Here is a 15,484-nt window from a genome sequence, read left to right as displayed (position 1 = left end):
CCTCAAAGTGTTAAATTTTGAATGAGTGTCAAATACTCCGTGACTTAATAAATTCATTGCACATTCCAGACATAACATGATTCATCTTGTGTAATATGAAATTTACTTTCAAAGTAAAGATTCTGAAACCACAATGCACAATATTTTTCTGTGGCCTGTTATAGTAAATATTTGTGATGTCATGCTCATCAAAAACAGTTTGTTGTTACAAAATATTGCATGCTCTTTGCCCCAAAGTCTGACACATTTTGCTGTTGGCAGAAGCTTGTGTGCGCTCTGTGATTTTTTATTGTTAATGGCATATTTTCTTTGCAACTAAAGTTTTATTTTGATGTTATTCTCTGGGTTATGTTTTATTGCTGCAATATTATTCTGCAGTACCGGGCTAAAGTAAAATTCTTTGTTAGAGCATCAGTTCTTAATAGTAAAAATTTCAAAAATTTAACTGAAAACTGAAATAATGAAAAATTTCTTGAATTGTCAAAAAATTTCCATTTTCCCAGATGGGAAACAAAATTCCCACGATTTTCCTGGACCGCTGGGTGGTCCCAGGTGTTATACACCTAATTAGACCTCCAGTGAATGTGTACACCAGAGGGTTGAGTAAGAGGAGGAATAAACAGACACTATCAATGTACATTTTTATTCCTCCCTTGAAAATTACACATGAAATGTGGTTCAAGATTAAACCTTCTAAAGAAAAGGCACCAATGAGTAAGTGATATTTGTAAAATCATTTGAGAGAGTAACATTTCTAGTGAGAGCATTTAATATTATGATTTTTTATGTTACAGGGTAAAAAATAAATAAAAGGAAATTGAGTTACTGCTAATGTGAAGAGACATTGGTGTAAAGAAGAGAGTTATTGTTGGGTGGGGGAAATAAGAAACTTTTCACTAGTAATGAAACATAAGGAAAACTTCCTTTCAAATAAAAATAATGAACAGAGAATAAAAAGTTATGCTAAATGACCCATTGCAATTAACAAGAGACCAAATCCTAAGAACCACCAATTCAACAAGCTTCAGTGTTCTTTATTTCCTAATTCATAATAAAATTAATTATTTAACAAAACAATATACCAAAGATTCCTGGAATTTTCATTCTCCCATCAGAGAATAGGAAACTATGCAGTTACTGTTACCCAAACCCTTGGGAACAGAAACCAGATCTTTTACCACTTGACCTGCAATGGCTTTCCCCACCTAAGTATATCTTTAACTGACTGAACTCACTAAATGTTCGGAGAGGAAGTGGGTGGAAAAAAAATTTCAATGTGGGTTTGATAAACAAAATAAAATTTCTTTGTCTTCAAGTTCTCAAACAACTTCTGTGGCCTGAAATGGAACCTGTGTCTGACCCTTAAACTCCATTTCTCTAAAATAGAAACATACCAGCCTAAACAATTTTGTATTTGTTACTGTCCGTCCAATGATGCCTGAACTAGCATGTTGAAATGTTGGGTCACAAAGTCTGGCTATTCCTTATGAGCTCACAACTCAAACTTCCTAAGCAATTAAGTCAATGAAAAGTTTGTTTACACATTTTATGTGCTTTTCCTCTGCTTATCACTTCCTTTGTATCATGACTGAAGTCTGAAAAGTAGTATGAGAATAGGGAATATTTCAGGGAACTGCAACTTCAATATTTTGAAACAATTCAGAACTAGAGAAACTAATTATTTTTGCAACAGAACACTAAAATTGAACTGATATATAAAAGTGAAATATGAACTGGTCAGAGTAGGCAGTTGGATAGGTTCAATAGAATGACACTCAAAAAGGGAAGTGTCCGATTTAACAAGAAAAGTGTGGAAGCGATTATAACATGTTTTGAAATCATTGCATAGTAATGCTGTACATATTTCCAAATTACAATCAACTGTACTTTAAGATTTTGGTTCAAGTTCATGTGTACCTTGCCATAGTCTTCGCTCATCAGTTGACCCTCAATTTCTGACAACCACAATTCCACATCCTCAACCGTTCTATTGAACTGCTGCTGTTGAGAAGCCTCTTGTAATTTTGAACCTTTCTTCTCTGTTTCTGAAACTAGTGTCTCCCACAACTGCAAGATTTCATCCATGCGTGACTGGATTCTATCTGTAATAGTAATAATAATAATAATAATAATGCATTGTTTTGTAATAGACATGCCTAATGTAAGTGGCTATGGATATGACTACAAACCTGATGCATAGTGATTTGCTTCAATCAATTCCTGTCCAGTGGAAGCAATCTCATCCATTCGTGACTTATTGGCATTAAGTTCCTGTTCAAAGTTTTGATGTTTCTGCACTTTTCCATTCAGATTTGTGGGATCCTATAAAAGGATTGGAAATATAAAGTTAAAAATATGTAGCCAAAAGTCAGTGTTAATTAAAAAGTTTTTACCCTTATTGTAACTGTCCACTTACAAGATAGCTATCATCAGTGGCAAACTTTAGTTTCTCATTGATCCAACCTTTAGTTTCATCACAGTCCCTTTCAAACTGTTGGAAGCGATTTGAGTCTTCGAGAATTGCTCTACGCTGGGCTGATTTCTCTAGCAGAGCTGAACGGCGTTCTAAAAGCTGCAACCAATCATTAACATTAGAATTCCTCTCTTGTCTCTTGTGAATGAAATTATTATTCTGTTATATACTATTTACCATTGCTCTACGTTGTGCAACATCATCAGCAGCATAATGCTGACCCTCTATTAATTTTGTGGCAAATTCATCAAGTGCTTTTATTTTCTCCTCTTGTGCTGCCAAAGATTTCTCAAAATCTTCATGCTTTTTAATAAGTGCCTCAACAGAGTCTAAGGAATCACCAAGGTCTTCATTAGCCAAAAATGCCTGAAACAGAATAACCATAACATATTTAGACTGGACTGAAATTATGGATACAATTTACAACATCTTTCACTTGAAGACACACAAAACATCTCTTGCAATCTTTATTTATGACTCTTAACTGCACCATGAAGTTTTGGTGCGACTCCAGTATCTTCTTTCATGGATGGTCGATTTGGGGGAGGGGACAAAATAGCGAAATCATCTGTCCCATCGGATTAGGGAAGGATAGGGAAGGAAGTGGGCCATGCCCTTTCAAAGGAAACATGCCCTTTCAAAGGAAACATCCCAGCATTTGTCTTAAGCGATTTAGGGAAATCATGGAAAACCTAAATAACGACGGCCATACACAGGTGGAATTGTCGCCATCCCAAATGAGAGTCTAGTGTTTTATTCTTTTTTCATGATTACGGTAGATTTTAGAGATCAATTACTATGCTGACACACATCAACTTAATACCTCTCCTATCTTTCTTAAGAGGCATGCTTTTACAGTTGGTGTAATCACACAACAATTGATTTACTCACAAATCTGAAGAATGCATTTTTTTCCATTATTATTAATTAATGAATTTTCTGAAACTTTAAGACACTCACTTATCTCTGAACTAATCCTTTTGTTCTACTGGCACTGAGTATTCGAAATCATGGGAAAGTGACTCAATTCTCAGCCTTATGCACAAACAACTACTCTGATAGTGATCTGAAGCTTGTATTAATTTATTTTATCATTTGTCAGTCAACAAAAGCAGCTAATATAAAACATTATATTGGTTTATTATTTCATTTCTTTTTGTCGGAAATGTGTCACTACCAAACTGGGATTGTGCCAGATTCCACGAAAGCCTAATAGCACTTTAAGTTTTTACTTTAAAATTTCTATGACCCACACTACTTACACAAATTGCACTCATCATCGATAGTACAACTCTGTTACAGTGTCAACTGAACAATATACTCCATATGCCATTGTTACTAAGAATGGAAACAATTCCTTACACTTTATTTGCATACCTAATCTGTTAACAGTTACAAGATTGTTTTCTGTTTTATCTTAATTTGAGAAACTGAAAAACCTCATCTCAACCAGCAGTGTGTACCCGTAAAACATGTATCCTGCAGAGTGTGTAGCTGCAAATATACCCCACATCAAGCATATGAATGCAAGCAAAAAATGATCAAACTGTATCTATTGACATATATTCAAAAATAATTTCTCCGTCAATACAGTTAAACTTGGTCTGACTTTGTGCATAAACTATCAATTGTGACATGTTATTAGTGCAGCAGGCTACCTGCAGCAACTAAAAAACTAAGATCACAGCTGCTGGAAGGCAAATAATGTTATTTTACTTAAAACTACCTACCTTTAAGTCTTAAAAAACTAATTTAGTTTTATAGCTGTGAAACTGAGCACGACTGTAGAAAATGGATCAAGAAAATGGTGAGAAGGGAACACTCAGCAGCAATTATTATTTACAATTCAGCACAAAATTGTCACTTATCATTTACTTCCTATCATAGTAGGGGCCTAGTAATGGTACAATGTACCTTCCGCCACAGATCATACAGTGGCTTCCAGAATATATATGACGATCTACATGTAAAAAATATGTTGCCATACCTCTTGTTTGGCCATCCAAGTATCTGCCTGTTCTGTGTCACGATAGAAAAGTTGTAAATCCATGCACTGCTCATAAAGAATGCGACGTTCTTCCCACATAGACAACAATGATGCTTTCTCTGAACTCAGAACACCAAGCTTATCTTTTACTTCCTCAGAGGCATAATGACCATGTTTTAATAGTAGCTGCCCAGCTTCTGCTGTTGCTCGGAAACTGTCTTCCCTTGCATCAATTTCACCCTATGGATAGAAATGGTCAGCTCATTAATTAATAAGAATGTCTCATATTTAATTAAAACAATCCACCAAAACATTATGTGAAACATTTCTTTTCATTGTTTAAGCAGTATAACAACCTTATGTTCTTGGTGTCTTTCCAACAGTGCTTCAGCACCTGCTACATCTTTGGCTAACTCATCTGCAGATATTATTGCTTTCATGTCATTAATCCATGAAATTAAGTCTCGGAAGTCTGCCAGAAAACGATGCAAGTAGTATGATTCATCCAACTTTTGGCGACGTTCCTGTAAGGAAGCAGGTAAGTGAAGTAGGTAATCATGTGGCAAAGTTTCAGAATAAATGTTACAGTTTTATACAATTTTGTCCTTTATGATCAGTTTTTTAGTCAAGCTCAAATACATTTGTTTCTTCTTGACCAGTAATTCAATTGAAGTATCCACCATAACTGTAAAAAATTGCAGCAAACCCCACTGAAAATAGAAACAGCATTTTTCTACATAAGAACAACATGTGGAGTTATTATTTTTAGTCAAAACCTTCTCATGAAAAGTAAATTTTGTTGTATGTGCAGAATACTCGGTTGGCAATAAAAACATGCTGATGAAACATTTACTTTACAATTTACATAAAACTTAGCATATCAGCAACAAGAAGAAACAGCAATACTAATTATATAAAGAGCTTGCACAAAAACATTTTTTCCTTCTGTCCTACGAGTATGATATCTTTTGAATGTCGAGCATAGCTACACTATGTGATCAAAAGTACCTGGACACCCCCAAAAACATATATTTTCCATATTAGGTGCATTGTGCTGCCACCTACTGCCAGGTACTCCATATCAGCGACCTCAGTAGTCATTATACATCGTGAGAGAGCAGAATGGGGTGTTCCGCGGAACTCACAGACTTCAAACGTGGTCAGGTGATTGGGTGTCACACGTCTGTTTGCGAGATTTCCACACTCCTAAACTTCTCTAGGTCCACTGTTTCCTATGTGATAGTGATATGGAAACGTGAAGGGACACGTACAGCACAAAATTGTATGGGCCGACCGACCTCATCTGTTGACTGACACACTGCTGACACTTTCAGAGGGTCCTAATGTGTAATAGGCAGACACCTATCCAGGCCATCACACAGGAATTGCAAACTGCATCAGGAATCACTGCAAGTACTATGAAAGTTAGGTGCACGGTGAGAAAACTTTGATTTCACGGTTGAATAATCACAGTACACAATGTGGCAATCCAATGGCAGGGTGTGGGTATAGTGAACGTCATCTGCCAGTGTGTATAATGTCAACAGTAAAATTCGGAGGCAGTGGTGTTATGGTGTGGTCGTGTTTTTCATGTAGGGGGCTTGCACCCCTTGTTGTTTTGCATGGCACTACCACAGCAGAGGCCTACACTGATGTTTTAAGCACCTTCTTGATTCCCACAGTTGAAGAGCATTTCAGGCATGGTGATTACATCTTTCAACACGATTGAGCACCTGTTCATAATGCACGGCCTGTGGCAAAGTGGTTATACAACAGTAATAGCCCTGTAATAGACTGGCCTGCATAGAGTCCCGACACGAATCCTACGTAACACTTTAGGGATGTTTTGGAACACCGACTTCATAGCAGGCCTCACCAACCGACATTGATGCCTCTCCTCCGTACAGCACTCTGTTGAGAATGGGCTGCTATTCCCCAAGAAACCTTCCAGCACCTGATTAAATGTATGCCAGTGAGAGTGGTAGCTGTCATCAAGGCTAAGGGTGTGCCAACCCCATATTGAATTCCAAAATTGCCGCGCCACGAACTATTCAGCCATTTTCAGCTAAGTGTCCGGATACTTTTGATCACATTGTGTATGTCTCAAAGTTTTATTTCCTTTTAAGATATTATAATTGGGTAGGGGAAAATGGTTAATTTTAAAATAATCAAAATGACTATGAAAATGTAAAAGTGGATAAAAACTACTTAACAAATAACCTCTTTTATTCTTTTGTAAATGGGAATAGCTTCTGTGTCCAACAATGGCCAATGCTAAGTGACTATACAACAATGAAACATAATGTGTTTAATAGTATTTTCGCTATTTCCACCAAATATAAAACCATATGAGTTACAAAGACATTTAATACATTGAGAGTACTTCTGCTGGAGTAGTTCTCATCCAGTACATCAATATATCTTTAAGTGGCGCAAGACTGAGCTTAAGAGAGGTTTTCTCACAATTATCTTTCAACACACACTGACATTTCTATAATTAATATCTAATCAGTTTGAATATTCCAGGAATGTTCTGTTATTGGTGACTGTAACAAAAATATTTAATGTATATCTCATGTATCCGGAAGCCATATGTGATTTATGAACCAGATAGTCAGTCATGAGAATTAACAGAGAAAAAGGGGGGAAAATGACATTGCAGTTACTGTATTTGTAATTGCTTTAAATACTACACTATTATTATGCAAAATATACCTCAGCTTTTCTTGTAAGGCTCTCCCAATAAGCAACAATTTCAGCTCGTTTTGCCTGAATCTGGTCAGCATGATCTGCATGAATACCACATAAGCGATCTGCTTCCTGCCCAAGAGTAGAAACTTTATCTTCAAGTGCAGCCAGATCTCGTTCGACACCCTCATGTTTTCTCTGAAACGGGAGGGAAGAAATACTGTACATAAAGATAGTTACCACAATACAAATAATGAAGGTGTCAGTGCAGAGTGAGAAACTAAACCAACCTGTAGTGTCTGAACACTAGCCAAGTCACGTCCATAGTCATCAGAGGACAAAACAACATCTTTTTCTGAAATCCATGCAACAGTTTCATCAGCATCCCTATTGAAACGCTGAATTTCATGAGCACCAAATAGTTTTTCTTGGCGCATTAAAGCCAGCTGCTTAAGATGCATCCAAGCTTCATTCAGTCCCTGCAAGAAATCAGACATTATAATGAAGAGAAAAAAACAAATGTGTGATCTGTAACTAGTATTTCATGAATATATTCCTTGTTATCAGCATCCAAAAAATGAAAAGTTGAATTTGTCCCAGTGGTTCAGTGAGCATTCCTCATGTGTCCTCCACCAATATGATCATGGCTCAACATGTTCATGTTTTGGTTAAAAAACATGAGCTGTATCAAGCAGAGGCCTTTCAGTGAGGGTGTGAATTTATATACAGATGTATTTCGGACATATGACCCGCTACAATTCACTGAATCAGCACAAAAATTTTAAACTGTCATCAGAAAATACTTCTGCCCATAGATGATGATTTATTTACAGTCTATAGTTGGAAAAACATGTGTTAATGAAGTAACAGAGTTGTTAGAAAGCAATACCTCTTTCCGTTGACTGATAGTGTCTCTCTCTGGGTGTCCTTCCATAATTAACTTGTCAGCTAGTTCGTTAACTTCAGTGACACGATATTCTTGTGAAGCCATATCCTTCTGAAATTCATCAAACTTTCGCTGCAAGACCTCAACATGTTCTAAATCGTGGCCAAACTCATCAGTCGTCACAAATGTTTCCTAGTAAGAATGGAGAAAATAGACAATCATCACTCCTTCATTCATCACCGCCGTAACGTGCATTTTACATGGAAATGCTTCAAATTAATCAAAAAATTGCCAAACTCTTGCCCAAGTTCAAAATAATCAGTATAACAACACACAAAAAGCTAAATTCAACAACATAACAGTACCTTATCATTTATCCAAAACATGACTTCATCACACTGACGTAGGAACTGGACAAGCACCAAAGCTTGTTGCAGCTTCATACCCTTCTCAGCAAGTTTGGACAGAAGAAGTTCCCAAAGACGATGCAGTTCATCTTTAAGCAAAAAATGTCCACTATATATGCCATTTAAAAAAATACATAACTTTTGGTATATACTGGGGAGCCTCTATCTTTATGATTACTTTTCCCCCGTGTCTTTTTGTATGAGTTTACACTATTTATTCCTCCATCTAACTTTACATTTTCTCGTAACTAGTAGGCAAGCTGAGATTTATTGTATTTAAGATTCCAAAAACTAACAATGATACAATTTCAGTAACAACACTTTTTTACTACAGTTATTTCCTCCTTTAGCATGTAAAAATAAAATTTTGTATTTGCTATAAAAATAAAGGGTCAATATTTTGAAAAATAACTTACCAAGTCGCCTACGAATAATGTCTGAGGCAAAATGCCCCTGATTGATCATTTCCATTCCTGTATTATCCAACGACACAATGGCGTTGCTATGTGCTGCCACTTCAGCTTCAAAGGCTTGATGTTTCTGAATCTTTGCCTGGCAAAAATAGAACAAAATTGTGGGTTCTGGTGTAGTGTAGATGCAGTAATAATAAATTCAACATTACTTACAATAAATTAAACAATACCTGTAAATTTGTTGGGTCTTTGTAACTTTCATCTGATGCTGCTTGGAGTTTTTCATTGATCCAAGATTCGAGTTCATCGGCATCCCGTTTGAAATACTGAAAAATATTTGCAATTAATGAAAACAGATGCTCTCACAAAACATTGCTTTTAGGACATTATAGATATAATTAGTTACCTGAAAACGACGGGAATCTTCGAGCTTTTCTCGTTTGGATCTCGCTTCTTGTTTGAAGTCGCTGTATCGGTGTAACACCTGCTCACGGCGTTCCTGAATATCTTCAGCTGTTTCCAATATTTTGACTTCTTTAGGTGTTATCTGATCCATTTTTTCGGTTCGACTTCTGAAAAGCACAAACAAAAAAGATAATGTTACCCAAGGCAGTGCATGAAAACTGCACACTACCAAATTCAACAGACAATATACAATTATTCTGAATATAACCTTGCTCAGTGTGTGTTACAGACACAGGGGCAACAGCAAAAAGCAGGTATCAACTGATGATGGCAGTAAAAACACACGTGCAATGGAATTACATGTTTGAGGTACAGTTATAGGAAAGATTCTGATATTATCCTACTACTGATGTAGTGCAGTAGACAGAGGAAAATGAGAGAGTCCAGATTGGTTTCTAAAATTAACCCCCACCCCCGCACTCCCCTCCAGCTAATGCATTACCACACTACCACTGATCATTAGCAGAACCCGTCTACCAGCAACACCAAAAATTAGTCAAATAACAATTTTAGCACAATAATTTGTGTTTTATTAGAAATCAATGATTAAGTAGTAGTATTTGGCATGAAACAGCAAAAATTAATCACATTCCAGTCTTTATTAATTGACTTAATTTTGTATTTATTTAACTGTAGGTTCATTTATTGTGAAGAGAAAAAAATCTGGAAGAAGCTTCTAGCTAAACCATGCTCAATTCAGTTGAAATTCGTAAAGGATATACCTAAGGGATTGTCAAAGTCCCAAGCTGGTTGGGGGGTCATGCCCATAATGAGTCCGTTCTCAACTGGGGAGATCCAGAGACCCTGTTGGCCAAGGTAGGGTTTGCCAAGCACAAAGACAAAATCTCACCGTGTATGGATGGGTATTATCTTGATGAAATGTAAGCCTGTGATGGCTTGCTATGAAGGGCAACAAAATGGTGTGCAGAATGTCATCTACGTACTGCTGTGCTACATGGGTGCCGCGGATGACAACCAATGGGGGTCCAGCTATGAAATGAAACGGCACCCTTCACCATCACTGTTGGGTTGTTTGGTGGGTGACAGTCAATTTGGTACCCCATCACGAGTACAGGGAATCTCCTGACACGTTTTTGGCCTGCTATCTCACTAAATAGGATAGAACTGTCTTCAGTGAGGAGTCCCACCTGGAACTGAACCCCGATGGTCAGCGCCACAGATGCTACAGTTCTGAATAGGAGCATTGGTGCCGCGTTGTGATTAGGCGGCCCGCGAGTTACAGGAAGCATTATGTGAATTGGGGTCGCAGGTCATCAAAGGTCAACTTGCCTGGTCTAAGTAACAACAAGACGAAAGTACAGTTTGCAAAAATGTGTTTCTCATTACTGAGAGGATGTTTATGAGAACCTTGCTGGTCACATATCACCGGTGCTACCTGGCAAATGAAACAAACCAGCTAATAGCCTTACAATTGCATTTAACCAGTCGGTTTTGTATCTTTGACAGGCGAAAATAACAAGCTGCTTTGTGTTTCTAGCTGTGGCCATCTTCTGCCACCTCAAAGCATGAGCTTTGACAATAAGACTGCTTCAAGGTCTCTCTAACTGTGAACTGTTACTTTGGTGACTCACAATTAAGCAGTCTCCTGAAAATTGGGCACAATAAGGGCGCTTGTCTACAACAAGACTTCTCTATGTCCTCCAGCAGGTTTAATTTATATGGTTGGTAGTGATACACTGTCGCGAAGGTGTACTGTTAGGAGACATGTTTGAATGTGTGTGCATGACCACGAGCCAGCGAATTTGCTGTTAGTCATCAGTTGGGCCCGAGCTGTTGTTCGTACTAGTGCGTTTTCGTGATGAGTGCTGAACTCATTATTGATCATGAAGTATTAATTGAGTTGGTGGAAAACGACCAGTCTGTTGGGATAAAATAACTTACGTGCATAGTAAAATCATACTATCAATGACTCTTCAACTGAACACGGCAATTCAGAATTATGCCATTTTTAAAGTGAACTGCTCCAAATGTAGACATATCTGACGAAAATACTGCAGATTTTCTATATGAAGTCATGAAACTTATGAATCCCACTGGGTCTAACGGTTCAAAGACTTCTGAATTTCCAAAGAAATCCTGAGCTGTTTTTTGTCATTTTCGTATAAAAAAATCATTTTCATTTATGGTGGCTATCTTAAAAGAAAACAATTGCAAGTTATTTCAAATACATTCCCCTTATGTTACAGGAAAATAATTTTTGCACAGCAAACTGACATACCAGTAAGTAAATTTACTTTCTGCACTCATCTCAGTGCAGGAGACATTTTACGAGGGGAGTATGCTACTCCACATATTTGTGTTTTCATATTACACATGAAAACACAAAATTTTAAACAGCTTCTCAAATGTTTCTTTTGACATTGAAAAGAATTAACATGCTTTGTGACATATTGTCAGGCTTTCATACAGAGTACGGAAAGTGCCAAATTTAAATTGGTCTGCAACCAGTAACTACTACACAGATGCTATCTTTTAGTAAAACTAGTCCAGTGCACTGAGACTGCTAATACTCATCATATCACAGCTGCGCAGACAACTTGAATGGAACATTTTCCGCGCACTTGCGTATGGATAGACCACCCGTTTTCCCACCGCCTGCAGAGATGGTGTTCACATGAAGTAAAACACTTTTTTTTTGTTATGAACTCCGGGGGGGGTCTTTCCCCTTGCCATTACCATGTTTTTGTGATCAATGAATCTCTATCACCATGATCAGACAATGAAGATATTAGTTTCCACTTCATAATCTCTGAAAGTGATCCAACAGCACTACACAGGAGCAAGAGAAGCCCACACCAACAGCAACAATGTACAATAAAGAGATTAGGCTACCCAAAGAAGGGGAGTGCTATCAATGCAATAGTTAAGGATTTTCTTCAGTAACACGTAGTAGTTTGCAAAGTGAAAAGCCAGTGACAGTTCATAAATTCAACACTATAGAGGCTTCACAGTTTTATTCACGGGGAAGTTTATTAGTCGTGACAAATTAAGGTTTGTGCTACAATATGAATGTCATAACAGAATCATTACATTACAGTTTCTGAAAGAATTCTGTGATATTTCAAGTAACTGAACTTCATCTAACTGTTTTAATCCCCATTTATGGATATTTCAATTAGCTGGTACGAAGTCATATTGCAGCCACGATCCTTTAAGAAATCATACCTTCCCCCCCTTTCCCTTCGCAACAATGGTGGTGTTCCTACATATCCCGTGGGAAACTTTCATTTGTAATCTTCAAAGGTATTACGGGAAAAAAATCGCAAGATCAAGAAATAATGTAGAGTAACAAAATTTCCAGGAATATATTTGTCTAGTTAACATATTTAGGTGATAACACTGGAAGATAACAGGTTAATGGAAGTGTGAGAAATGCCATTCCAAGTGTTAAATTCTGGTACATTAATAACCGGTGTAACCGCCATAATGTTGGATGCATGCAAATGTGTATTCATAATGTTGCACACAAATATGTCAGTCTGTGGGATGTGTTTCATGCCTGTTGCACTTTGTCGGTCGATATCAGGGATGGCTAATGCTGGCTGTTTATGACGCTAAAGGTGTATGATCAGGGTGAACACGCGGACGAGGAAAAAAAAAGCTTCCCGGATTTCCCGGAAAAAATACACTTTCTTCCGGGTGAAAACATACGTTTTCACTGTTAACTGACAGTATATTTTCTCTCGGTACTGTATAACATAATTCCTTTGAATGATTATGGTTTTATACACGGGCGTAAAATTTACCGGCGCTTTAGAAAACTAAACACAGAAAAAAATTCATTTTGGAAAGATCTTAGATTTGCAGCAATATGTACGATGCATATTTTCGTATTACCAAAGTAGAGGTGGGTCAAACGGTTATTCTGGAGTAACCGTCATCACAGTTCCAGTTATTCTCTGATAACCGTTATTGTTAACGGTTATTAATAACTGCCAAGTTATTTTTCGCTAGCGAATACGGAATACTCCGAGGGACTACAGTTAAATAACGACATAGTTGGAATCCATCAGTTCAGTTATCAGTATAACTGCGAGTAGTGTGAAATGGCAGAAATGTCGTATGAATCGTGTCATAACCTTAACTTATTAACTCCGGGTACATTTTAGTTGATGTTAGAACGATTATTAGTGTTTCATATTATATGTTTGTAGGTTATCGGTCGCTATTAGAAATATTATCTTCGCAGCTGCGACAAAGTACGCGAAACTTCGCCACAGCACTGTTTAAGTAAAATGTTAACAACGTGCGTTTTTAAGTGTGAAGTAATATGTAATCTGAGTACTGTAGGTTAAATTCGAAGCTTAATTTCTTGTGCTGCTCACATAATAGAATAAAGTGTACAGCCTTGAAATACAACAAAAAGTGTACGTAATGTGACAGATTCGTTTACTCCTGTGCTGTAAAAGATAGTCCTAGTGGGGAAAGTGTGAGTACGCTAATCCAAGTTTTATGTGAGATTTGGAAACTGCTCGATTTCTCCAGCTACAGCATGTTTATAACATATGAAGACATGCAGATCGAAAAGGTTGACAGTGTTAAATTTCTGGTACTACAACTCGTTAATAAATTCAGTTGGGAAGGGCATACCACATTTTTTCACTATTATTTCATAAGGGAGCATATTCTGCGGTAATTGATTAAACATAGCAAAAGTTTTTCGCATGTAAAAGCATGTAATAAAAATCGTTTGTGGTATAAATTCAAGAACATCATGTAGGAACCTGTTCAAGGAACTTTGTATTCTAACTACCGCATCCTAGTATATTTATTCCTTAATGAAATTTTGTTGTAAGTATTTCCAACCAATAGCTCAATACATAATATCAGTACTAGAAATGGGAACAGCAAGCTACATAAAGACCTAAAATCACTTATCTTGGTCCAAAAGGCGTCCAAAATTCAGGAACATGCATTTCCAATAAACTGCCAGCAAGTCAGCAACCATTAAAAACTTGGTTTCAGATAAAGCACCGTTTACAGTGTGTTTGAAAGACTGTTTGTTACAGAAGTGTCTGATTCCACCCGTCATCAATATGCCGGAAATGGCTATTTTAAGTGTGTATGACGTCACTACATACACGTGGCAACAAACACGAACATACATATAAATAATACAATAACATCTCCTACCAAAAATACAATCAAACCAACAGGACAACTGCGGGAAATTGGGGGTTTTAGCGTGAGGACAAGCTAGTAAAAAAAAAACAGCACTCTGCTACACCAACAAAAATTTGCAGGAACCGGACACTTCCCTTGAACAATATAGGTCAACCATAGGTGCCTATACCAAAAAACCAATACCCACAACTAAAGGTACGAAAATTGGAATCGGTCATTTCCCTTGACCTACATAGGTCAACCTCCAATGACGATACTAAAACAATAACACATACAACTATGAAAATGGTAATCGGACATTTCCGGTGACCTATATAGGTCCTCCACAGCTACTGATGCCAAAAAACCAACACCTACAACTGCAAAAAATAAAACCACAATCCCAGAAGTCCACAAATTAATCATCCCTACATAAATTAAATCAAATTCAATACTCCATAAATACACAAAACATCACAGCTAGAAAAAAAAATTAATTACCACAAGCAAATTGCGACACTGCAAACTAGATCGGGCAGCCCCCCCCCCCCCCCCCCACACACACACACACGCACGCACAAACCAACTCAAACACCATGCCGTAATGACATTCACACGCCACAACACCTTTACGTCGAAGCAGACAGGTGGAATCAGACGCTTCCATTGACCCCTCCTCCTACTCTGTAGATGAATATCATAAAAGAGACTGATATACCAGCTTAGGTAAAAATTCTGCTATATTTCAGTTTTGACAGCACTTTATTGCAACAGTCAAGATCGGGTATTCTGTGTATGATAAATTTATTAAAAGTGCGTAACTGTGTTTTATTCTATCAATTCTGTAAATATTGGCAGTTACTGTAATATATTCACATATTTTGACAATCTCCTGACAAATGATGAGGATAATAATTATTATATTCAACTGTATTATGTTATACTTTCTGACATGTTATTTGTCATTCGCGATGGCCAGCGGCTATTTCCGAAGAAGTACGTAAATATTTGTTCGCTCCAGTAACTATCGTCTCTGAAATA

General features: G+C 37.2%; 1 protein-coding gene across 2 annotated transcripts in view; it reads right to left on the bottom strand.

Annotated features, from left to right (window-relative positions):
• Positions 1-15,484, bottom strand: part of LOC126299173 (spectrin alpha chain) — a 124,164-nt gene that overhangs the window by 71,694 nt on the left and 36,986 nt on the right. For both annotated transcript variants that reach the window (XM_049990938.1, XM_049990939.1), the window contains exons 2-14: positions 9,261-9,426; positions 9,085-9,180; positions 8,858-8,993; positions 8,400-8,530; positions 8,038-8,226; positions 7,439-7,627; positions 7,176-7,346; positions 4,817-4,984; positions 4,461-4,700; positions 2,651-2,839; positions 2,417-2,572; positions 2,190-2,322; positions 1,918-2,102 (exon numbers count right to left, since the gene is read on the bottom strand). In XM_049990938.1, the coding sequence (XP_049846895.1) occupies positions 1,918-2,102; positions 2,190-2,322; positions 2,417-2,572; positions 2,651-2,839; positions 4,461-4,700; positions 4,817-4,984; positions 7,176-7,346; positions 7,439-7,627; positions 8,038-8,226; positions 8,400-8,530; positions 8,858-8,993; positions 9,085-9,180; positions 9,261-9,410 (2,133 nt within the window). In that variant the 5' untranslated portion in view covers positions 9,411-9,426. The remainder of the gene's footprint in view (positions 1-1,917; positions 2,103-2,189; positions 2,323-2,416; positions 2,573-2,650; positions 2,840-4,460; positions 4,701-4,816; positions 4,985-7,175; positions 7,347-7,438; positions 7,628-8,037; positions 8,227-8,399; positions 8,531-8,857; positions 8,994-9,084; positions 9,181-9,260; positions 9,427-15,484) is intronic.

The sequence above is a fragment of the Schistocerca gregaria genome, chromosome X, assembly GCF_023897955.1.
Source record: "Schistocerca gregaria isolate iqSchGreg1 chromosome X, iqSchGreg1.2, whole genome shotgun sequence".
Lineage (NCBI taxonomy): Eukaryota > Metazoa > Arthropoda > Insecta > Orthoptera > Acrididae > Schistocerca > Schistocerca gregaria.
Note: the sequence above shows the minus strand (reverse complement) of the source record. Positions and strands in the feature narration are given on the sequence as shown.